Source organism: Acromyrmex echinatior, chromosome 4 (genome assembly GCF_024713525.1).
Source record: "Acromyrmex echinatior isolate Ae372 chromosome 4, ASM2471352v2, whole genome shotgun sequence".
Taxonomy (NCBI): Eukaryota; Metazoa; Arthropoda; class Insecta; order Hymenoptera; family Formicidae; genus Acromyrmex; species Acromyrmex echinatior.
The window spans coordinates 15,944,308-15,970,912 of NC_141855.1; the positions used below are offsets into that span (position 1 = coordinate 15,944,308).

The 26,605-nt window shown below is 32.8% G+C and overlaps 2 protein-coding genes across 9 annotated transcripts; one reads left to right on the forward strand and one right to left on the reverse strand.

Annotated features, from left to right (window-relative positions):
- Window positions 1-1,773: 1,773 nt before the first annotated feature.
- Window positions 1,774-3,641, forward strand: Svip (small VCP interacting protein). The gene is made up of 3 exons (XM_011055049.2): window positions 1,774-1,998; window positions 2,385-2,552; window positions 2,634-3,641. Exons 1-3 carry the CDS (start codon window positions 1,933-1,935, stop codon window positions 2,646-2,648), a joined length of 249 nt encoding a protein of 82 aa, XP_011053351.1. The 5' UTR covers window positions 1,774-1,932; the 3' UTR covers window positions 2,649-3,641.
- LOC105145492 (uncharacterized) lies at window positions 3,194-25,970 on the reverse strand. Of its 8 annotated transcripts, XM_087405120.1 has the most exons (22): window positions 25,463-25,951; window positions 25,187-25,361; window positions 24,582-24,998; window positions 19,920-20,101; window positions 15,047-15,297; window positions 10,815-10,900; window positions 10,447-10,642; window positions 9,750-10,117; window positions 9,269-9,494; window positions 8,977-9,125; window positions 8,078-8,113; window positions 7,671-7,765; window positions 7,411-7,584; window positions 6,983-7,180; window positions 6,639-6,908; window positions 6,385-6,558; window positions 5,960-6,158; window positions 5,585-5,814; window positions 5,306-5,525; window positions 4,819-4,939; window positions 4,520-4,740; window positions 3,194-4,284 (listed from the first exon to the last, which is right to left on the reverse strand). In XM_087405120.1, exons 3-22 carry the CDS (start codon window positions 24,640-24,642, stop codon window positions 4,130-4,132), a joined length of 3,612 nt encoding a protein of 1,203 aa, XP_087261246.1. In that variant the 5' UTR covers window positions 24,643-24,998; window positions 25,187-25,361; window positions 25,463-25,951; the 3' UTR covers window positions 3,194-4,129. The 8 variants fall into 8 exon arrangements, with proteins under 8 accessions (XP_087261246.1, XP_087261245.1, XP_011053353.1 ...); XM_087405119.1 differs by having other exon boundaries at window positions 24,582-24,961; window positions 25,187-25,951; XM_011055051.2 differs by having other exon boundaries at window positions 25,187-25,951.
- Window positions 25,971-26,605: the final 635 nt, after the last annotated feature.

The following is a 26,605-nucleotide window of genomic DNA, read 5'->3' on the forward strand; positions in this document are numbered from 1 at the left end:
ATCTATCTTGATCTATCTACTTCAGATTTATTTTAGATCTCTTTTCTTATAATCAGATAATGTCAAGGTACTGTAAAAAATTTAATGACGTATTATAAATATTTTTTATGAATAAATATTTTAACAAATTATATTTATAATACACATATATATATATATATATATTTTTTATTGTATTTATTTATTTATTTATTTATTGTATTTATTTATTTTTTTATTTATTTAATACATATACTTAATATATATGTTTAATATATATTTCGATATGTAAGTTTTATATAGAAACTTCTTCAAATATATCTAAAAACAAAAATATCGAGAAATTGTGAAAATATTGGTAGGATATTAATTTTACGCAACGATTATCAAATCCTCTGGAAATGTGCCGATTTTTTTTTTTCCCAAGTCAGATTCTGCAGCGAGCCATGATTTTTATTTTAAACTCAATTTTGCACTGTACAAAAATTGAGTCGGTTTTACGGTCAGTGGTAGCAAAATCTAGTTGGCTCGCGAGCAAATTGACACGTCCGCGAGAACACTTTCGCAAAGTCGGGCGCGAGGGCACACGTGAAACTCAATTCGCCCGTAGAGGCGAAGAGTAGAATACACGCTATGATAGCGCTAATAATATACAAGTAACGAGAAAATTCAATTTGCTCGCTGTCGGAGTTATCGGTCGGCGAGATGAAGTTTTCAGAGCGGACATTAGCATCAAATGCGTAAACGGAGGAAACTCGCGTAGACGCGAGTTCAACTCTCTCGCGTTCTGGCTTCATATAATTGCTGACGAAATAATCGGATCCTCTTGTTTCCTCGCCTTACTTGTTCTTGAAATATACGTTTTAAACTCCATTTTCCGAGATAAATCGTATTGAGTCTTTGCGTGTTATTATATATACGTATATTGTGTAAATACAATGGAGTACTACTCGCTTCTGATAAACGGTCGAAAAAGTTATTTGATAAGATTTGATAAAACTCACCACAGTAATTGTTCGAATTATTATCGCGAAGCTGTGTAGCTGCGAATGTGGATAAATTTTTATATCAGAATTGATTAGAGAACATTGATGATATGATCGATTGTCGAATGACTCAGACTTGAGCCATTAAAATGTCATTTGTTAAAATATTATTTTTTTTAAACAATATACAACAAATAAGAAACAAATTTTACTTTTCCGTAAGACGTTTCTATTTTATTTATTTTGTGTTTCATTTTTTTATTAAAAGGCGCATGACGTACGATCTTTTTTCTTGTCGCCAATTATTATGAATTTAAAAACTTAAATAATATAAATAAGAAATAATTTTTAATTTGACACAAAAGTCTTTATTACATTTAATATTTTGTATTAAAAAATACATATAAGACACATAACTTTCAGATTAATGCAAATTTTAAGAAAGTGAAATAAATAGAAAACGCTGTTTCCTAATAAATAAGAAACAAATTTTTATACAAAATTTTTCCTTTCTTCCTTTTTTACTTTGTTTAATTTATTTTTATTTTGTATTAAGAAACATAAGACACTTTTTTTGTTGCAATTTATTGCAAATTTAAAGCCACATATAAGTACATATTTCACTTTTACGTTAAAATTTTTCCACTTCATTTATTCGGTTTAATTTATTTCCATTTCGTATTAAGAAACGTGAGATTGTTTCCTTGCTAATCTGCAGATCTAACAAATAAGTTTTATCAAATAGTAGTGCATATCGCATAGAGTTCACTTCTTCGCGGGTGCCAGGAAACTCGAGTGACGATACTGCAAGTACCTATGACCGAATAGCCGTCGGCGATTGTTGACGACAGCCGTTGCTCCGAATTTGTGTTCTGTCATACACACGCCGCTCGTTGTAGTCGTTGTTGATTCAATTTGACGGTGTTTCTCGTCGATTGCGTACACTTTGCACGAGTAACGATTCAACATGGGTAATTGTTGCCCGTTCTGTTACAAGGAATCGTCGTCATACGAGGATCTCACTCCTGATCGGGTGTGTCTTCCGCATAGGTTATAAACGCGTACATAAATATTGTTAATCCATCACCTGCGTGATAAACGAAATCGTTAAATCATCACAAAACATTCTCCTCGGCTTCGTTTTTGTTTCTTTCCATGACAAGTTTTGGTCGCTCAATATTATTTCTTTCGAAAATCATTATTTCTTTCGGAAATTATTATTATTTCTCCGTTTTTCCGTTGCGTTATAAAACTGCTCTGCATATTTTTGACGTGTCCTTTTTAGCTAAACTTGCACGATTCATCTTTCAATCTTTTTTTTTCTTCCCACGTTGAAGAAAAAAATAGCAAAGAATGAATTGTGTATAAAAAGTTAAATTCAGTTAAAAAGAATAAATCTATTTTTCCTTTTCTCCTCAGGAAACTATACGTAGAAGACAGGCAGAAGCAGCTGAGAAAAGGATAGCCGAGCAACAGCAACGGGGCATAAAGGATATAGAATCTGTCAAGAGACAGCAGCGACGAGCAATGGAACTCGAGAAGCGAGAACAGGAAGCTGCTGCTAGTGGCACGCAGCCTGCGCTACGAGTAAGAATATAGTTAATTGTAATTTCACTGTTTAAATGTATATTTGAATAAGATTTCATATAGCTTGATGTATCCGTTTAGTGGCAGGTAAACTGAAAGGAAAAAACATGCTGTGGTTCAACGGGAGAATGAATTGTACATTTTCTTATTCGAAAGGTATTAAATATTCTACATAACACTTGGCTGACCAAAATAAGGCAGACCTAACATCACCAATGATACTGTTATATTCACACAAGTGCAATCTTATTTTATATAACTTATATAGAATTATGGGAATAAGTTTTGAGTTTTTTAATTTAATAAAATACATCAGCTGAAATTGAACAATTGTTAGTTCGTTCTCAGCTGATGTATATTTTTTATCATATTTTATATGAAAGTTTATATATGTATACATACATAATTATGCATGCTCTAAAATACGACTGACACTGCTATAAACGTTACAATTTTGTTTTTGTTTTAATCTACTAAAAGATTCTATTTTAAATGTAATACATTTATATGTATATGTTTTCATATATTATACATATAAATATATTACTTTTAAAATAGAATCACAAATATGAGAATAACCATTATAAAAATAAATTTTAAACGATGAATATGAAAATATTTAAGAACAATCTCGTTATGCATATTGTTAATCTTTCTTTAATAAATATCAACTTTTGTAATTGCAAGTTTCAAATTTACGATCTACATAGTGCCTACACTTAAAAAATCTATATCGAGAAATAAGACTAAAAGTGCATCGTTTGTTGTATGTATAATCTCTTATATATGCAAGTTTGTATCTATTAAAATATAAATTTAATATATATAATATTCAATAATTATGTGATATAAAAGTAATTTAAATTAAACTCTGATTATATATTTATATCTCTATATATTGTATGTATAATGTATATGTAATGTATTTGAGTAATACATTATATATGCACTTATTAATATATTATTATATTTTACATTATAATATATCTAGTATTATATGAAATAGTAATACATGTAAATGTACAAATGTAATATATCAGAAATTACAAATGAACGAAATGGTATTTTAATATATATTTTTCATTGGTATTTCAATGTACTCTTGTATTAAATTTTCCAAATATTAAAAAATCTACAATATATATAAATTAGGACTTAACATAGTACATATATATATATATATATATCTTTCTCTCTCTCTTTAATTTATCTTGTACAATTTTGTGAAAAGTTGATAATAAATTCTTATTAATATAATTATACAAAAAAGTTGAGATGAACGTCATATGGAATGCTATTGGAATCGTAATACATATAGTGGCTGGACATAATATTAAGTATTAAAAATTTTTCTATACAGCTTGTAAAAAGATTGTAAAAGATAATCGGCTTGCAAAAATATTCTTTGCCTTAATTAAAAATGGATAAAAATTTATTAAAATTCTTTTATATCCACTTTTTATTAATACGATGAATACTGATGAATTTCACGTTTTCGAACTTGGATTGCTTTCCGAAAAACAAGTAAAAGATGTGGTTTCATGCGTGTTAAACAGATGTACAATTTTCCTTAGATCTCATATTTTTCCTATCCGATGAACCGACCAAGAGCGAAACAACTTTTTCGTCGACTTATTCTTAAGCTCTCTGCCGTGAGCGATTTGTACTTCCAGCGAGGCACCGTTATTCAATGCCAACCACGTATGAATCTCATCAGTAGCTGCAGATACACCTATATTTTTAAATAAAAATCATATATAATATGCGTAAATATATGAAACAATAACGAATTAAATTAAAGGATATAAGACAATATAATTGATATGTATATATTTTGTATATGTGTACTTATATAATTTTATATATATATATATATATATATATATATATATATACACATATGTTATAATTATACTTTAATATAATTTCATATGAGAGAACGCGCAAGAATATTTAAAACATCATACCTAGTAATTCATGTAGAGTTATACGTCGACTGGCCAGCAACTCCTTACTGGCGCTCCTGATCTCGAATATCAATACTGACTGTCTCGGTACACCGTCGCCGTCTATATGAAAATCTATGCTAAACTGAGGATTAGGCATAGCTGGCAGGAGTCGCGATTTCGCGATAGTCTTACCGCCGTTAGGCGAGACAATCTTATCCGGACTGGTGCATCTGGAAATTCTTAATTTAATTATCTGTCGTCAATTAATGCCACCATCATCAATCATATTAACTATATATATATATATATTAACTTACGTTTGAAGTTTTACTCGGCAGTACAATTGGGCAATGTGCGCTACGTGGAGACCCTGCGCCTGAAGAACCTTCCCTTCCACTCCGGAATACTTCTCTCTAGTGCCGTTAACAATTTTTAAATCTGAAAATCCAATGTTCTATTTGATTTTCGTGTTTCAGCATTAAATCACTTTTCATCCTAAGAGAATAGAAGGCTGTTTATTTAAAATAAAAAAAAAGACTAATATATTTATTTTTTATTTTATCTTTTTTCAATTTTACTATTTTAAATGGCATCAACAATAAGTGTGACAAGTGTATTTAAGAACGTCTTAAGATGTCATAAGTCAATTACAATCTATTAGCAGATTTTAAGATATTACTTAAGATGATTTTGAAGTAAGAATCGCAACTATAAATATCAAAAGATATCTGGAATGAAAATATCTGTATGATGATACACTGTATGTTAAAATATCATGTACGATGGTATGGACTACCCACTAACCATTCGGCCTCAATCTTAATCGCGGACTGGGTTGCCTTATCCTGCCTAACATGTCAGGTTGCGACACCGCGTGAGCAAGACCAGATTCCGACAAGAGCTCCGTGGCGTCAGCCTCTCCGCCGCCTCTGGGTTCCAGACTTAGCGTGATGCCCTTATTATCATTTTTATCCTCTATAGTTACTTCCGAACGAAATCTACGAAGTTTTAAACCCCTCTTCACCTACAATTACGAAATACCTTAAACTGACGTTTCGATCATGAATAATTTCACGCGTTTACCTTCTGTTTCATCATGCGGAAACTGTTGTACTGTGGTAACTTCTTGCCGAAATTTTGTTCAGGACTGGGTGTCAAGCTATGATGGGAAGATCGTCTTTCTGCGATCACTTTGGTGGTGTCGCCCTCATCGACGGAATTACCCGCAACTGATTCTGTAATGACTTTCGGAATCCAAAAGCTCGACGTTCCGTTTATTTCATTGGATTCTTTACTGGTGATGCTAATTTTATCTGTACGAAAAAAATATACCAAAACCATAAATTCTAAAACCATATCGAATGACGTGCTGTTTATAAAAGTTTATATTGCCAAAGATGTTAAACATAATATAAATATGTATGTGAATAAAATATGAGTTTTCAAACATGACATTACCGGACTGGTTGGATGTGGTTGGCTTCAGGAGAGTGACGGTGCGTGGTGGAGGCGGAGGAGGTACAACTGGATCCAAATGTAGACGTATTTTAGATCTTTCCATAGAAGGCCTTCGCACAATACTCGACAAGGAATCAGGTTCGGTGTTCAAACGAGAAGAATTGTCGCTGACATTGCTGGTTGCATACGTGCTTTGTGTCTAGAGCAAATTTCAAGTGGAGATTTATAATGAGAAAACACTCGAAACAAGATGACTCACTGAACACAAAGTAACAATAACATTATAATGTTATAATTTCCTATTCAATAACATAACTTATGTATATACAACATGTGCTATATTATATTGAGTAGGAAATTATAATATTAATATAATATTACTGTTCGTTTAACGAGGGCTGAAGTTACTGTTGCGCGAACATTACCTCGCACTCTTCCGATAAGATCTTAATTTTCAGCTCTATAGATCCCGTTTTGGTTTCTCTGAGCGGAAACCAATGGGACTGATCGCTGTTTGATAGCTTTCTGATATCATCGAGAGTCAGTGATACTTTCCCAAGGTAATCCTTCATACCGAAAGTATCATGATCCCATAATACCTACAAAACCAAATTTTTTAAAATGATCCTCTCTATTTCAAGAAGAAATTTCAATGCAAGATGTAAATGTGCATAATTACGATATCTAAAGCTTCTCCGGTTTTCGGCAAACCCATGATGGAACTCTCATCCCAGCAAGGATTCAGCGTCTTCTTCTTTATGCTGCTCTTGTATTTTGTTTCATTGTTCAGTTTCAATTCGCAGAAGGGATCGCTGAAGCCATTCAAATCTTTCGCGACGAGATCCTTCGCGCGCAACAACGTCACCTCCATCAAACCGCTTCCAGTGGACAGGAGACTGGATATATCGGAGGAGGCGGGATCGGTGTCCTTGTGCGTTAATAACAGCTTCTAAAAGTTTAAGATTTGAGTGGGCATACGAATTTGAAATTTTTTTCCGAATGAATATAAGACTTTATACAGACTGCCTGTTGCATCCATGGCAAACTGTTTCGTTTGATTTTCGGTTCGTCGTCCAGCGTAGTTGGAATCAAGCTGCTTCTGCGACTGTTAACTACTTGCTGTACACTTTTGATAGGATAAAACAGGACGGAGATCGTCATGGTAGAAGCGATGTTGGAACCACTGAGCGTGAGTTCCTTTCTAACAATCCACGTTGTGTCCTTTGAAAAAAATTATTTTTTATCGAGATTTTTTTACAGCATTGCAAGATAACATGTGCAATTACATGTAATATAAATTGAAGAATTTAAAACAAAAACAAGGTAAATTTATAATCTATAAAATATATTTTAAGTTTAACCACACTCATATTTTTGAAATAGTTCTTTCCAGATTATGATCTTCTTTTATCTTTACGATGAATCGTCTGATTTCATCAATATTTGATTACCTGAGACAGAGATAGCATAGCCAATCCAAGCATGTCCGTATCCATTGATTTTACTATATTCCATGAATAAATGACGAAACTCAGCGACACTTGCGTGTAATCCTGTACCAAAAATTGCGCTCTACAGTCCCAAACCGGGGATGTAGTTGAACGAATATAATGCGTCGTTTTTACCTAAAAAAAAAAACATAGAACGTCAACAGATATATTTTGCACAGATATAATTGCAAACATATTTTAAAATTATAAATTATATTTACCTTTTTTCGATTATTAAATAACATGCAATAAGGATTACACTGAGCAATATCGCCGTGAAGATTGTCAGCTGAATGAATATAAACCACCAGTACCCCTGAAAATTACAACGCATTACGACGCAAATATATTTTTGTGTCGATTCATAAAAAAAAGTACACACAAACTCCCTACAAATTTCTACAAAGACTCCCTACAAATTTTCATGGAAAAGCAAATGATACAAGAAAACACATAGGTTTAGCATATTTAAAATAGCTTGTGTGGCTAAAAAAGCTTTACTGTTCGACAAAAGTCTTAATAATATATAAAACCATCAAACGTATATTTAATTAAACATTGCGTCAAATCAAAGGACGTTGCATACAGTCATGCTCAGATTTCACCACGATATTTCAATTAAATTTACCTGCTTTGTGCGCTTTGTGGAAAGAGTCTCGCGACACTGAAAATATTTCATATGATAATACTGATCGCGGAAAAAGAATGTTCAAATATTTCGTAGAGATACATTCGTCGTGATTTAATATCAAATTACACAAGTATCTTTTATCCTTTCCATATATTCTACAGCTATAAAAAATATAAAAGAACTTTTTCAATTTATCGTATTTTCTTGGAAAAGGCGGTAATAAAAGCCAAAGAAAGATCAATAAAATATTATAATTATTATAAATATTATACTATTCAACAAAATTAAATTTACTTCTTCCACTCTGTAAAAATAGGCAAATTTCAAGAAGGAATATCTCCATGAAAAAAATCATCGTATCGAAATGTTTAAAAAAACATTTTACAGTTTAAAATCTCTGAAGTAAAAAAGATTTTTTGCTTTAATGTCGAATAACTCAGTGAAAAAAAATCATGCAAGCAATAGAAAAGCAAATTAAAGATTCATTCTTTGGAATGCTGTAAACCACATTTTAATGCAATTTTTAATTCACGTTGTGGAACTTCGTAAAAATTTCGTAAAAAAATTGCATCTTTATTTATGTTTACCATAAAATATTTGTAAAATCGTTTTCTAAAGTACTGATTTGAAAAATAGAGATTTCAAGCTGTAAAATGCTTTTTTAAACATCTCGATATGATGATTCTTCACGAAATTATTTCATTTTGAAATTTGTTTATTTTTACAGGGTGAAACAGATGATGTTTTAATTTTGTTGAGTAATGTATTTCAATAAAGTTATTTTTTAATAAAACTCTTTTAATTTATTTTTCGTTAAATATAGAAACATTTATGTCAATTTATGGGGGGTGCTTTATTTATTGTACATTATATACTTTATATTTGTCTTTATATACCTGCAAGATGCATATTATCGGCCATTAGTTCTGGTTGTGGTAAATCAGGATCCAAATGCGGCAGAGTGGTATACTCTAATCGCGCATTGATATTTGGAATATTAGCACTATTGCGAGACGGTTTCTTTTGTTGCAATACTGTTTCAACGCTATCAAACAAAGGCAAATGGATTAACGGAGAATATTAAGTCTAGTCGGAAATTCGTATTCACGTCAACACATAAGGCTGAAGAAATTGACGTGAAATACTCGAGGGATGAAGCATAGTGTAATTAAACGCGATATGACTTACATTTGTGAATTCTCCCAGTCGTAAACTCCTAACGCTAACTCGAATTGTGCTAGAGTGATTGTACTAACGAGACGTTTCGCTTTCAGCTTGATGGTGATCCTCTCGTTGTCTAACGGCCCGACCAAGAAAGATACATCCTCGGTCCACGTGGAACTCAAGTTCGAAGTAATTCGTCTTTGATCCCCCACCGTTACCGCGAGCCATCTCACTTCATCAGCGACGTTCGCTAGCAATGGAGAAAGGCCAGTTAGGGACTTTCTAATGAGTCCATAATAGTCTATAATAATGATTAGCATGTCCATTATAACTTATAACAATTGCGTGTTTGACAGAAATATCATCTACAGTATAAAGTAAAACCGTACATCTTAATTATGCTAAATCACGCTAAAAGAAAATTTAACGGTCGATAACTATTTTTTTTTCTTTTTTTAGATTTTAGTGTACGATTACTTGCAGTCTTCACCTAAAGGAAACTCACCAGAACAACCATTTTGACATAGAACAACGGTGAGCACTCCTTGCGGCAACAAATTGGTCACGGAATCCAATCCAGGACCCGGTCGCTCTCGCGCTCTCAGGTTCAACTCTAAATGGCCTGGGTCGACCAGCCAGCTGGCCAGAGCATCCGTGACCACCGCATGAATCCAAGTTTTGATAAGTGGCATCTCCATCATCTGCACCGCTCGTAGAATTCTTACGCTGAACCAGACGTCCGGCTTCTCCAGGAAACTCACGCTAAGTCCGGTTGCATGTGGAAACGGCGCCGACGCGTTCAGTGTTATGTTAACAATAATTGTGCCGGACAACGATAGCTTCTCCACCGCCAGGTCGATATCCATCCCCACACTGTTGAAATATTTAGGAAGAAAATATCCGTAAAATTATTTTAGAATAGAGAATAGATTTAGGAAAATTATGAGTGAGATCTTGATATCGAAAGCTTAACGAGAAAGAAAAGGGAGAAAGAAAAGACAAACTTGAAATATATCGTAAATTATTAAATTTCTAAATTTAACGAAATTATTAGATTTCTAAATTTAATTCCAATTAAAGAAATGAATTGCAATTAATGACACAACAATGCAAAAATAAATTAATATTTGCAATTTTATTTAAAACGTTCTTGAACTGTTTTTAATACTGTTTTTAATATAGTGAACACTTTGGTTCCTCACCCTTTACCAAACAACCGCGTGGTGATGAGCATGCGGAATTGCTCGCAATCCAGCCGTAGGTCCGCTTCGATGGACAATTTAGTCTGACCGAAGAGGCCATTGGGAAGATCATCATCGCTGCAGCAATCGAGTGTTCTGACGCGAGTGATACACGGCGTTTGTTCGCCGAGAGTGAGTTCGCGTAATTCTAATGGACCTAAAAAACGAATATCTCTTTAAGAGCCACGATGAAACCGTTAAATGATCAAGTAATTTAGAATCCTTCGAGCGGTCGGTAATCAATTTCTTTGACGAACTTCTTTGGCTTATCTCTCTTTCTCTCTCCTGTCATGAGTCGCGTAACATGTATTTACACAAAGTACTCTTACCGAGTATACCGGGTTTAGCTTCATTAAGAAGAGGCTCCAGTCGTTCCTTCGCCAAAGAAAATATACTGGCAGCGCTGAATCTCCACCTGAAGAAATAATATTCGATACATAAACAATAATTCTAACATTATAATCTATTATTCTATCAGAATTTAATCGAAACTTTAGTTTTTGTTATCAGTTTATTAAATTTACATCACAGAATAGTCTTTTCAATCTACATGAAATTGCTCAGAGCCCCTTCCCCTTTTCTTGAAACTCTACAAATAATTATCTCGAGAAGAATGCGACACGATTCATTAAACATTCAATTTAATTAAATGAATGGCCAGATTTTAATACGATAAAGCGCTCTTTCGAGCGTAAAAAACGCGTACTGACGTTTTGGTGCCATAACGGTTGAGTTGTTTCCAGAATTCATCGTTGACGACATCCCATTTATGCCATCGATAACGATTCGCATAATATACGATGGCCTACGCGTATATTAAACTTTCGAGAATAGATTAAAGGAAAGATAAGAAAATTAACACGTGCCCACGCACTGTCATTTTTTAGGATGCTCGAATAACATTTTATCCATTCCAGTCTGACGCTTCTGGGTTTTCCATGAATTCTCTTGTTAAATATATGGTAAATATAATTTTTTTATACGCACTTTAAATACATAAAAATTTCAAAATTATTTTTTCTGCTATTATTGTATAAACTCCTTATCTTTTTATTATTAAACTTTATTATTTAAATAGATAAATAAAGCATATAATTTTACGAAAAACTATTAATTACATATTTACATTACTATCTTCTCTAAAAAGAAAAAAAGATTTTATATAAACACAGAAAGAACAGCTTTGCTGAAATATTTGAAAATTTATTTAATTAAATATATGTAGATCTGAAAATAATTATATTAGACACGCAAGCACAATGATAACACCGAACAAATGTTGACATTCTAGCAATCAGCTTAAGTTTTCCTTGACTTTAATATAATTATTTTGAACCAACATAATTATTTTCAAATTTGTGTATATACATTAATTAAATTTTCAGATACTTTAGCAAAATCGTTTTTTTCATGTAGAATTGTTTTCATATCAGACCATCGTGTATACGGAATTTGTATTCTTTACAGGGTGCTCGATTCCATAGAAATTTTTCCGAAGTCATTGTTTTCGTGCATGATCAAATAAGCGCCGTCATTTTCTTTATGCTCATACAATGTAAGTGTGTAGCATATTGAATTCACTGTTTCTTCCCGGCATGTAGATTCTTGTTAGTCGGTCGAGAAACCCGCAGCCGGAGCTGTTTAGGAATACTCGAACAGGTCTATCAACTATCCAAATAAGTAGCACTCTTTCCATGCCTTATTGCTGCTTGCTGCACAGGGCCGTTCCCCCAGCCGCTGACAAATAAGAAAAAGGTGATGTGCGAAGGAAATCGCTTGAATACATCAATGAAACCGTCGATACAAGTAGTAAATTTTTTTTCTTATCGTTAGTATATAAATCTTTTCGAAATTAAATAACAAATTTTTTTAAACCAGAAATCAATTCTAAACTTTTTAGAAATTTTTCATCATCTTTGTTTCCAATAAAAAATAGAGGATCCACTTTTTGATAAATTTTAGCTCTAAAATGAGTTTATTTTTGCAGTTATCTATTTCTCTTGTATATTTGTTTAAAACGAATTAAGATCCTTGTGTGCGAGCTTGTACGCAACTTTATGAACCGATGGCATTTTGCAATTTATTTAAACGCGGTCAATTCTACAACATCGACTCATTCCGTTCGACATATGTCGGCGATGGCGACGGACAAGGATTTTATCCGCGGCATAGGCAGCAGAAACGTGAAAGGCCATATTTATACTTACTTGCGTCAGGAATGTGGATATGTTTACAAATGTGTAGTGTAGTACTCGTTTCTGAACGAGGAGTTCATTCACCCATTGTCCGATGCGAGGACAATCGCGATATATACTCAGCGGCGTTACAATAGCGTTATTACCGCGAATCACAGCTATACGAAAGAGCGAGGTGAGATCACGAAATATGAGTACAGTAATAAAGGATATATGTATATTCATGTATGTATCGCTACGTTACACTTACATAAACTTTTCTAGATACATTCTCCTTTCTATTATTTTTTGATTAATCGACAACACGTTATACATAGTTATATCAATTTTGAATGATCAATTTCTCTGTTAGGAATTTGTATCTTAGGATAATTCCAGTAAATATGCCGCAGAAGCCAGAAAAAATAGAAGGAGTGAGAGTAATTTTCCTGCAACTAGTTTGTTACATGCCTTTATGTTATATTAATATTGTGTTATGATTTCAGCTTCTTACTGTTAATATTAATGAAATTATTGTAAGTTGAATTGATTTGTCACTATAATAAATAACGCCATTATAAATTATAATCTACATTAAATGATTAATGTAGGACGTGTAAAAGACTTAGTGGTTATTTCGTGATACATACGTGTAGTGGAATAGTAAAGCATATTGTGTAGCAAAATACAAGTGCTTTGCTTTCGTATTCTTTGTTTAGTTTGTTGTCTTATATGTTCCATCTTTTTGAGATATACGGGATTTTTAACGAATGGAATTTATGCCCAAAGCGCGCATATTGAATTCAGTGCACTAAATGCAATAAACGCATTATATGAAATATGTACTTCATGTCATAATACTTGTAAATATAATATATGTAGGAAGATTGTAATTATTATTTATTACTTCATATTTACCATTCTTATTCCTTAATAAAACTTTATAAACACATTTTATAGATTATTGTGTCATTATACGTCTTATTTATATGCATTATTTGTTTTTATGAGCCGTATATGATACCCTCTCATTCCTATGGGATACACGGCAAAAATGCAAGGTTTCAAAAAGTTTATTTTTTAATATGAAAAATAAATATTTCGGATTTCAAATATTTTTTTCATAGTAGTAGACAGTACAAAGTTTTAACTGATACAGTTCGTTTATTATAAACATAGTAAATAATACTTAATAAATTAGGTTTTTGATAGGTGCGATGTATATACCGGAGTTATCCTAAAGAAAAAGGAATATTGATATAAGTTGCTTTGTATAATAGTCAATTTAATCACTTTTATAAATAAATCGTGATAAAATACTGCGATAAATAAATAATTTTCTTTAAAACATCCACATAGAAAGAACGGTTTTACTAAAATATCTAAAAATTTAGTAAGATAAGGTTTCAAAATAATTTTGATGAACTGTCAAAATAATTACGACACTTAAAAGGACCCTAAAGCCGTCTGCATTACCGACTAAATCATGATTTTTGTATAACAATTATTTTTTTCCTCTTTTATAAATTTGAAAATCTTTTTCCAGGATTAAAGTATGCGCATTAATACATGTCTGTGAAATGGAATTTATTTCGAGAACGATAAAAAATTTCGAAATTGAAATCTTAAGAAAAATTTTTTGTCGTTCTTGGTATAAAGATAAACTTATAAAGAGAAACTCCTGGAAAAAGATTTTCGAATCTGTAAAAGAGAAAAAAAAGTAAATCCTTGCAAAACATGTAATTTCATTTTAGAAAAAATATTTTTTTCTACGCTTTGAATCTTAATTCTATAAACTCAGTATTGTTCGTTCAAGTAATCTGAATTCCGCCTCACACTTATTTTCAATCTACAAGCTGTAAAACTTTTATATCAAGCAATTATATCAAGCAATTGTTAATCTCAGATGACAGTTGCATGTGTCAAAAAAACTGAATTTTTTTCTTTTTTTCCGATCTTCTCGGGATTTCTTTTTTTGTGTTCTTTAATTCTGTAAAAAAATTTTGCAATCCATGAAGCCAATCTGAAGATTTCTCCTAAAACATAATCGTGGAAAAACAGGACGATTTAAGGATCTCCTTAAAGTGATTGTTAAAATGTCTAAACCTTTTGCAACATTACTCTTGTGCGATCTACATATTTTCATGGTCCAAAAAATTTATTTTTAAATCTGTATCTATCTAAATTTCTAGGTACTTCAGCAAAATCGTTCTTCCCGTGTGAAGATTTTGAAAAAAATTCTTTTATTTTCATCTCATTGTCAGTATAATCGTTCTCTCTGTGCACCTATTGATGTAGTAATGTGCATTGACGTATACCAGGTGGCACACACCGTTTTATTTCCGTTTCTGATTAGCTTCATTGATAACTGAAAAAACGGTACTTGCCACTTGTTAAGAAGCAGACTGAGCCACTCTGCGGTCTCGTCTTTGTACAGTGCCCGTCTCCTACGTAACCTGGCCAGTTCGTGCTGCAATTCCGTCTGAAGAAGCCGGGAGACTCTCGCTTTAACAATGGTTGTTGCCAGTGCCAGGACCAAAACCAGCCACGCCAGCGACAAACCCGCTGCTCCTATTATCCAGGTGATCGCGAGTGCCACTCCGAGATACAGAGCGGTGCGAATTGCCTCTGCATCTCTCTGCAAAGAGATATTTCATTCGATGCGTTCATGCGCATGCATTTACATACATCAAATAAATGCGAAGAGCCTTTGTATCTTAAATCTTCGCGTCGCGTGTGTCGTTCAATACAGCGGTAATCGAATAGCATAATGCACTGAGAGTATTACATTAACATTAATATTAAAAACTAGGTTAATGCTGATAATTATTTGTTATCTATTTGTGTTGTGTTTGTAAAGTATAATTAATTCTTGATAGAATACGTGAAATGAAAACATTTAAATTAAAATTTAATTAGTTTGCGCTATGGAGAATCATTCGCTTTTACTAATTACTGCCACTAATATCTTATATTTAATTAATTGAAAAATATTTTTAATTGCACTCATTAACATATTTTTTTTTTTTTATATATATTTTATAATTGCGTTAACTTTCTCTTCTTACATTCTATGTATATTTAGCGCACTGTCGCTTTCTTTTAATATGGTTAATCAAATATATTAATGTTCTTTCTGTATCATATAAAAGAATATATTTAAAATCGAAAACCTGATAAAATTATGAAATTTAAATCTATTAGAAGTAAAACATCAAGATATAAGAATTATATCTTGAAAATAAATATAAACGAGAATAGAAAAATCAGTCTCTCTCTCTCTCTCTCTCTCTCTCTCTCTTCCTCCCTTCGTTATACTTTTCTTCTTTCATATAGTTACTTTATTTTATTATAATTACCGTATATAATTTTTTAAATACAAATTTTTCATTTTTTTCAATTTTTATTTTTCATTTTTCTCAATATGCTACGTGAAACTAAATACCAAGCAAAAAAAATATGCTTAGTGCATTATGCGCAACCTTGCCGTATCCACGTAAAGACGCATAAAGGAATACTTATTAGCGATACAAAACAACCCTGCAATGATAGTCCGCTTGTACGTTCACTCGCAGCGTATCATTAATAGCAATTTATCCCGCGAGAGACGTTAAAACCATACAACCGTACAATCAGCAATTTCAGAATATTCTCAGAAAATATTTTTGTTCCCGGACCCGCGAAATGAAAGCGACGTCACGCGACACGTTGTCCAAGAAGTTGTACCTTCGTCTTGCTAGGATGTAGGACATGATCCCTATTCACACGCGACGTCGCGTGCAACATCGAAGAAGTCTCTCTGACGTCATCGAAGAACGTCATTAACCCTGATAGTTAAATAATAAATCGTAAGTACAAGAAAGTTTCGCGATCTTAAATGGAATTTTACATAACTCTACATGTATATATATATATATATAATATATAGAAATGAAGAAGTGCAAATTGTTGGCTGAATAAAGATATCTGAGTAAGCACCTAAGCGGAACAACAAGTCATTATGATGTTAAAACGACTCCAAAATGATCATTAAAAGTTTTTATTTTTCAATCTCCGATTCATTTGAATGTCATTTTGACATTATCGTGACTTGTTGTTCTGCTTGGGTATGAAAAAGGAATAATCGTCAACCTAGTATAAGAAAGAGAAACAATTTATAAATTCTAACTCTAGTCTAAATAGAGTAAAATTCTTGGAATAAAGTCCAATAATTCTTGGAAAGTCTGTTAAGCAATTAAACATTCAAAAGTTTAATTTAAAACTTGCAAACTGATTTTGAACATATTTTTCTTGCGCAATTTTTTTTTATTTCGCGTTTGCGTTTGCGCTTCGCTCTTAAAATTAAATAGAGCGATATTAATGCGAGAGATGGGGTCTCCACACATCTCCATCGTTCTTGTCTCGAGGTCAAAAGGCGTGCACGTTCTCGTTCGCAAACGTGTCCTTGCACAATAGTAATTCGACCTGTTCTGTCAAGAACGTAACATTTCATTAATTGGAAAGTTATTCAACGTTAACAGAAGCGTAGTGAGATCGTAATGTACATGCTAGTCTCCGAACAAATGGAAGTTGGCAGAACTGTTTCGAGAGTTTCATTTTCCCCATTTATGAAATTACAGCGAAGCAAATGTTATTTATCGACGAAATAATTCAGTTCTGCGTCACAGCTTGTTCTATTTACGCCAATTTTAATTAGAGAAAATGCTACAGTCCTGCGAAAAACAATTCAAAACGATTTCTTTGAACTACCTTGTCTGGAAAAAAAAACACGCTTTCTAAGAATTATTTTCGTATTAATTAGATTATATAGTAAGATACAATGTGGTGAAGATTAAATCAGTACATATTTAGTAAAATCTGAAAAATCATCAGAATTTTCATATCTGAAAAAGAGAGTTTTTTCAAATGACTGGCTTGCTTCGAATACAGCACGTGCATGAAGTTGATCTCGAAGGACTTTGCCTTTTAAGTAGAATTCTAATTGCTCTCGGTAGTGGAACTAGAGAAGAGTGCGAGATAAAAATTGTTTGAGAAATCCCACGAGTTCCGTGACGGAAAGTGTTACTTCAGTATCTTCCCACGCAGATAATAATTTCAGTTCTGCATCCATAAATTTAGATGTCGTATAATAAATCGTATAATAACTCATATACGAGCTTTGATTTTAAATATTCATCTCTAATATGGAATCGATTTTTTTTCTGCTAAAATACCCAGTAATATTTTTCAAGCTGCTTTTATACGATATTTAGATAAAAATGTCTGATCAGTTTATTTAATTTTAAGCAAATTTTGCACTCTTGAAATTTTATTTTTTTGAATTAAACGTTTTGAAAGAAAAATGAGTTTATAAGTTTGATAAAATCTGTGTTTTAAATTGAAACTGATAATCTTGAGATACTCTGTATACACAGCATGCAAAGAATATTTGAACAGTTTTAGACACGGTCTGTAGGCGAATTTCTTCTCGTCAAAATTCAATTAGATCGACATGAAACATCAACAAGCAAGGAAGCTACATGAAATTTACAAATTGTTGCTAATTTGATAGGCAAAGATACATTTTAAGTTAATTTAACTCACCAATAACAATTTTTACATTTTCTCTAATTAATTAATATTTTCTTCATCAAAAGTACATAATTTCTTTCATATCGTTTCTGTTCACGAAATTTTGCTTATGTTGTAGGTATTTTGTTATTATCGTCAAATCACAAACTTTCTGTTAAAAAAATTAAATATTATAATAATAAAAATATTATAAACAATATAATAATTAATATAATAAAAATATTATAATTAATAATAAAATTATTAATTAAATATTATAATTATATTAAATATAATATATAATTCTATTATATAAATTAAAAATCTAAATTAGATATATAAATCGACAAACAAATCAGTCCTCTGGAACTGTAAACGCCAGAAGAGCCGAATGCGCATCTTCATGTTATTTTAAACTACGTTGTTTCCACGTAGTTAAAGTTTAAATAGGTCGACTTCGAGGCTTAAAACCGCAGAGGCAAGCGTAAAAAATTGTTGAATTCAATAACAATAGCCACAATGTGGCCAACAACGTCAGTGAACGTTCAACGATGCGCACGAGATGTGCATCGCGAACGCCCATTGCCAGGTCGTCACGGCTTTTTTCTTCTTCATGGGACATTGTGCCCGATTGCTTTTACGGAATTGACGATTCAACTCGCGTGGGCTCCTTTGAAAAATACCCATCGCGCATAGGGACACCAGGCATTGAAGCTACATATGTACGTGCTCGCGAGAAACGTTCCACTCGATATTGAGCTTGTCTCATACGTACCCGTGTATATATTTCGCATGCTCGATTGTAATGACACGATTGTAATTTCATAGCGCAAAAAATAGTGTGCTCCAATTTTTATCGACGAACTTTTTATTGGACTTCAATATTTCATAATCCCTGACTAATTTGATCTTTTAATAGTTTTCATTCTAATTTAGTCTTCTTGGTGCACATAAAGTTTCTCTTTTCCAACTCAAAAATTACACGATAACAAAAAATTTGGTCACAATGCTTTGTGTTTATCAAATCATTAATAATCTTACTATTCTTATGTGTATTAAAAAAAAAACAAACTCTGGAGTACTAATTATATTTTATTAAATATCAAAAATAATAATTTACATTCAAAATTAACTTTTATACAAACTTTAAGGCGTTTCGGATGCATCAGCGCATCTTTCTACGGATAAATTTTCTCAACCAGACAATAGAGTGGTCTTCAGTCTTCTATTAACCAAAAAATTGTTTAGTACAGTTTTTTCAATATTTAATAAGATATAATTAACACACTGCAGAGTTTTTCTAAATATACGTTACTTCTAAATAGCAAGCTAACGCTAGTCGTTATTTTAATGTCAAATAATGTCAACTTGCTGAGTAATGATTTGCTTGAAACATACGAAACTTCGTGACCAAACTTTTTGTCACCCTGTATACGTGATATAACTTTTAAACATAACAAATCGAAGAATTGAAGAAGAATTTTTTTTCAGATGCCCATTTACATGCTAATGAATTGAAATGAAGAGTCGCGATAAGAGTCTAAGGTATGCACATATGAGAAGAAATGTCTATGAAGAAATGACCTATTTCTTGACTGGCGTGCAGTGACTCGGATACAAGAGAACAGCACGCGCGTTCTCGGTTGATGCGTTATTAAGAATTTATTATTCGGCTTGATCAAACAAAAGGTCGAAGACAAGTAGCCGTACCTGTGCTTTTTGCGCGACGGCGAGGGCGAATTCTTCGTCAGGCGCGGGATCGTCGGGTGTCATATTGGTGCCCCCCGCTGCACCGCCGCCGCCAACGGTATTGTTAAGGGGTCTGACCAGACCCCCCGTCGAATACGGCCAATTACCAACAAGATTCCCGCCTCCGATGGATTCGCGCTTTCCTGAAAAAGAGAAGATAAGTGTAACATTATAAAGACATATATCATATATGATGTATAACATCTATAGAGAGAGTTTAAAGGATATCTACAATTGAGATAAGAATTAAATGCCTACATTTAATGCTATATATGAGAAGAATGCAAGTCTTTATCTCAATAATAATATTTGAATTTTTATTAGAGTAAAGACGTCTATTAGAGGATAGGCTCCTAATATGAGATAGTAGGGTTTCTATTAAACTAAAAAGTGCATGTGGTTGATTCTGTCATGAACTTTTCACTTAGAGTGAAATCTATTTAATAGAAAATTTATTATTAGGTCATGCGTGTAGCCGTTGCAAAAAAATATTTTTGAAATTGGATGTTGTCAAATTTTATTGAGATTACTCTTTAAATCTTGTTTTATTATATAAAAATAAACATTTGGTAATAAAGTCTGCATGTAATGACAGAATCATACTGATAAGAAAACACGTGATATTGATTTGTTTAATTGTAAAGATTTTGGATTTGGATGATCGTGAAACCGCAAGACGTGAAAGTCGTATGAAATACTCAGGGTATTCCTAGCTAATATAATATAAGAACATTTAAATAATTCAATATATCAAAGTGTACTATCGAACGATATGTTAAAAGTGGTGATTCTATTATTGTAAGATTTTTCACACGCATACACATTAAAAAATTGTATAATTATGTATAACATTTAAATTTTTTGTTGCTACTTTTATGTATGAAAAGCTTATTTTTATTTTTTTCCTTAATTTCCTGTTATAAGATATCACTTCATATAAGAAAATAAAAAGAAACCAATAGATAAATGCATTTGTCAAGCAATTAATTCATTCAGTTTTTTTTTGGCAAAAATATTTATTAAAACATTTAAGTAACGTTGTAAATAATAAATTTATAGTTGTTAAATATTTGACATCACATATGTAATTTAAAACAAGTAAAATTATAAAAATTTCCAAAAAAAATAATCCTAATGCTTTAAAAATATAAAATTTTTGCTTTTTATATTTTATTATTACAACAAAATCCAATTTTGTGCTATTCTTTTTACTGTGCTTCCTTTTGCTGCTTGAATCGTCTACTGGCTGTAAGTTAATTGAGTTTTACTTTATTCAAGCGAAACGCGAGTATGTAATAAATTTGCGGCTCTCTGTATTGCAGTGTATATCAATCAGCGCACCAGTAAAAGAGCGAGGACAAGTGTCACGAGGACAAGAGTTATTACTGCGGAAGAATGTGCATATATCCTTCCGATATATTCGTGTGATATATCCCACGGATATCTCCCAGCCATTTGTTCAGCTAACTGTCTTGGTTAATAGCCTTTTGAAACGCATCTCTATCGACTCACTTAGGTCATTCTTTATACATATGAAATGCTGCTTGATGAAACTATAGGAAATACATATGTTATCAAAACAAAGTTTTGATAATAAAGTTTTGCTTAATAGTTTATCTAATGATTATAAAAACAAAAATATTCGCGTTCAATCATTGATTGGAAAAGATCTAACAGCGAATTCAGTTGAACGCACTAGTGTATATAAAACTGTCTTACACAGATTTAATCTGTAAATGTAAAATGTATATTTCGGATTATAAAATGCAGCAAAAATTATTTAAAAACATAATAAAATGTATTGAGAATTTCATGGTTTAATCCGTTTTTATATTAAACACATTTATATTAAATACATTCGTTTACATTAAATACATATTTTTACATACAATTTGTGTATGATGGCTTTAATATGCGCACTGACAAGGAAAGTTAGTTCAATTAGTTTTGAAAAATAATGGTTAGAAGTTAAAAGTATCCTATCTCTTATTAACTAAAATGAGTGTCATTCGCTCGAAAAATTTGATATTCATTAGAAAAATGATTTCAAAGTTCGCTATAGGCGACTTCGAAAATGAGTATAAATGATATTTTCGTTACTATTTTTTACTTTTTGAATTTTTCTACATACGTGTGAGTAATATACATAAGTGGAATAGAAAAGAACACTTAAGTCTCAATTCCAATGGTAGGTGTTGAACATTTTTTTATCTATCTCTTCCGAAATTCGAATTGCGTTTGAATTTAGTATACATTTATAAAGTTATATAAATGCATACGTGTATAAATGCGTACGTAAAAATACATGTACTTTTATACATATATATACATATACAACTTTCTAAATGTATCATATCCAAACGCAATTCGAACTTCGAGGGATAGATAAAGAAATGTTCAATATCCACCATTGGAATCGAGATCTAAGTTTTCCTTTCTATTCCAATTATATATATTATTCACATGCATGTAGAAAAACTAAAAAGTCCAAAAAGTTCCAAAAAATAAAAATAATATAAAGCCATTTTTGGAATCACTTATAGCGAACTTTAAGGTCCATATTCATAGATTCATAGATCGATTGATTCTCATTTCAGGCTCAGGTTTGAACTAAAGTTGAACCAATCAGATTTATTAAATCGTAGTTTAAAAAACATTTTTCAAATGAAAAATTGATTCAAACCTAACTCAAACTGAATCTTAGGTTGAATCATGATTATAAATATAAGCCTAAATCGATTTTTCTAACAAATATCAAATTTTCCGAGCAAATGACATTCATTTTGTTAATAGGAGGTAGAATATTACAATTTCTAACCATTACTTTTCAAAACTAATTGGACATCTGAGTAACTTCCCTTCATCCTTGGGAATACATCCAATCAAATTCGCTATAAGTAGAAATAAAAATTCCCTTCAATTGAAAGATAATTGAAAGTACGTAAGGATATAATAGCGACATATTACATAAATATCTGTGATATGCTTACAGGCTTTAATTTGATTTAATATTAAAATAACTTTAGCTCGTGATGATGTCAGAGACTCTATTCTTGAGTACATATAAATAATTTTATACAAAAATGACAGTTTCTCGATTGTGATTAGTCGATTGTATATACGGAACTATTTTCGTATGCGATATTTGTTCAAGAATAGGGCCCATGATTTCGCTTGGACAAAAAGTCCTGATATTTTTGAATATTTAAGAGCAACTCTTATCAAATTCTCGGTGAAATTATTTTATCAAAATAAATCGCGCCATTATATGCAGCGATTGATTCCATGGCGAATCAAGCTCGAGGATAATTCAGGATGCGACCTTGACATTATGGAGACACATGTGGGGTGGAGATTAGCGTTGCAACCTTTCACGCGGTTGACGTCGCGTACTGCTGTGCCAAGAGTAATTACTTCCGCAGATTAAATTTGGCGAATCACGTTTCGCATTTCGAATGCGATATAATGTGCACCACGTATAATCGCTGGCGTGTCGCGAGAGAGGAAATAGTGGCGGCAGGAAGAAACGGTGTACATACAAGCGTTCGGTTAACGAATAAAAATCGATAAACTAAACATAAGTTCCGCGTACCGGTAAAATTTATATTTAGAAACTGAAGCGCACGGCGCGTGGAAAACTCGAGTTACGAGTTTCTTATGCGTTAATCTTGATGTGACCTAACGTTCCGCCACATTCAGGCCGTGACGCGCGGGTTTCGAAATGAAGGAACACGCCGGCTACACGCCGTCACCGAGGGCTCGACGAAAAGCAATTTCGATGTTCCCGATGATCGCCGTACCGTACAAAACTGGTCACGGAGCATCCCACATCGCGTGAGCATGAGCTGCTAAGCGCCGAGGCTATATGAAGGCATTTCCGAGAATATCGATCAAATAAGTTATTAGATCATGCGCCCGTCCACTCGCCTTAATATTCCGTTATATACCGTTGCGTTCTATATATTATAGTTTCGTGTGGTACGTAAAGATCTCTCGTTCGTGTTGATGTGATAGCAACAATATGAAACAAACGATAAGTGGCGCTTATCAGGTGCGACAGGAGATCACTCGAGAAAAAGGTGACATCGAAAGTTAAATCGCGAGAATTGAAGTTGAGTTACTTTTCGCGTCAATTAAAAGATGAATAACAACAGGTCTCTTCCATATATATATATATATATATATATATATATATATATGACGCAGTTTCATTAATTATAGCTCATCCTGTGATATATCTCACGATTCAGAACTTGATCCCTTCGTGTTTACTAGGAACAGAGAGTTAACGAAGCGTGATCGGGTGAATCCATGCATGGATCTATCGTTCCATACGTTTAGTAAATTACCGATACGTCTATCTATCGCTAAGATAAAATTCGGGGGCGCCCTTCACTGCAAAGAGAAGTCTCAAGTGCGCACTTGTGAGGAACTTGTTGCGGAACTTGATCCGTCTTGGTGCTACAAATTGCTACAAATTGCTCGCGCAACGTGTCGTCTTCTCACCGTGAAATCCCGCGTGAAATTTTCACCACGTGTTTTCCTCTCCTGATACTGGACTGGTTAACGCTAATTAACATCACGTGACACCGGACGGAGCGAACGCGCTCATCCGCGACATACCTTTTTTCAAGGAGGCTCCTCGCTTCGTGTGCCGACCCATGAAGCTGGAAAGTAGCTGCATGCTTTTTTTCTCACCGACACTTTCAACACCCCTCAGACTGGCCGCGGCGATCCCGATAAAGCTATCGATCGCGCTCACCGGGTCCCGGAAATACGCACCGCTAAACAGCCGCAGTGGAGCTGTCGTTACTTATCGGAGTCTCTCACCACTTTTCTCATATCGCCGCTCTCGAAACATCGCCGGCTGTTACGAATACTCGCGTTCACCGTTCACGGCTTTCCCGTTGCATGCCGATAAGCATCTCGTTCCACCGGTTTGTATACGCGAAAAAGTCAAGCGAAGAAAATCTTCGCATTCACGATTAATAAACAAGCATCTTCTTTGAGAGCGATTCGAGAAAAGAGATCCACACAGTACTATCAACACAACACGAGAGTATTTTAGTTTTATAAAAACTAAAATACTCTTTTTACAAACTGACTTTTTTCTTATTTTATAAATACAAATGTTTTCTCTTTCGAAATGAAATAATATTAATAATATAAATTTTCTTCTTTTTTAATCACTAATGTTGATATATCAAGTCTCGTGACATCAAATTTACCTCGAGCTGTGCAACGAAACTTTCAAAATTTGTTCGAAATCTGGAAGTGCAGAACTTTCAAAATACGTTGGTAGAAAAAATTCATTCACTATTTAAATCGAAGTCTATTTAATGCTAAGTTCTACGAAACTTTTGCTTGTGCTCGAAACAAATGGAGATATCGAACAGGCTCGATCTGTGAAGTAAATTTCATCATCGATTCGTCTGAGAATTAATATTCAATTAATGCTCACGGTATTACAGTGAAGCTCAAAACGATATTAATTAATTAATTACGATTAAATTATTCCAACCGCGCGTATGGAATCACGTTAACTGATTAAGCGAGCGGCGCTCACTTTGCAGAATCTAAAATCTCGTCAATCGAACGCTATGATTAATCACGCTGCTGTTTGTAAGTCGAACGATCTAAGGAAGTCGTGACGTTGTTCGTTATCGTTATGGGACAACTTTTTCGGAAGATCCGCCGAAGTTCCACAGTTCCACAGTTCCACGAGCGCGCATCCCGCGAAAGCTCGCGGCGATCGCGACCGCGAGTATTCGAGGCGCGCTGCGCGGAAGCACTGAGGAAACACTTCGGAGTTTCCTCCCGATAAATCGCCGTCAAATCGCGTTCCCTCTCGAAGGGATTGTGAAAGTCTCGCGCCTGCGCCACCCTCCGACCACCGTCAGAAGGTATCCTGAAATCTTGTCCCTAGTGCTATTAATTGACCAACTCCGTTGTGGATGATACGGCACGTTCCTCGCATGCTCGATAAAACAAAACATTCATTACTATTATGCATCTCTCTCTCATCAATCGTATGAAATATTAACATGTTAACGTTAATATTAAAATGTGGAATGTTATTTATGTAAATGACATAACTCTAAATGCTATTACTTATATATTGAATACTCGCATAATACATTAATAAATTAATATTAATTAACCAATAATAAATTAATAATAGTAAACTAATAAATTAATTAATATCGTTATTCTAGATATTATGAGAACGCAGAATTAGGAAGTATGTCATTACTTATAACAAAGTTATCAGTTACTGTAAGTTAATGTTAACTTCGTTCATTCTTTCCATCCATAAATGTAACTTATTTAGTTACAGTTTAGATGTATTAAATTCGTTTTTAGAATTTACATACAAAAATATTATTAGGCACATAAGAAATAAAAGTAATGACCGTGATGGCCAAAGCTAGATCTTAATGCTTAAATAATTCAATCTTGAAATAAAAATAATGACTGTGATGGCCAAAGTTAGATCTCTAATGTTTAAATAATTTTAGCTTTGGTCATCGCGGTCATTACTTCTATTTCTTATTATTGAACTTACAATTAGTGCCTAATAATATTTTTGTATGTAATACAAATTACTACAGTAGTTTATAATAGAAAACTACAAATATGGTATATAT

Excerpts from the sequence above, each read along its gene's own strand:
- LOC105145492 (XM_087405120.1), bottom strand. The coding sequence starts at position 24,642 with ATGCAGCTACTTTCCAGCTTCATGGGTCGGCACACGAAGCGAGGAGCC. Across the intron at positions 10,643-10,814 it reads AGCTAAACCCGGTATACTCG|GTCCATTAGAATTACGCGAA; the intron begins GTAAGAGTACTT and ends TTCGTTTTTTAG. Across the intron at positions 7,585-7,670 it reads TATTTAATAATCGAAAAAAG|GTAAAAACGACGCATTATAT; the intron begins GTAAATATAATT and ends TTTTTTTTTTAG.
- Svip (XM_011055049.2), top strand. The coding sequence starts at position 1,933 with ATGGGTAATTGTTGCCCGTTCTGTTACAAGGAATCGTCGTCATACGAG. Across the intron at positions 1,999-2,384 it reads AGGATCTCACTCCTGATCGG|GAAACTATACGTAGAAGACA; the intron begins GTGTGTCTTCCG and ends TTTTCTCCTCAG.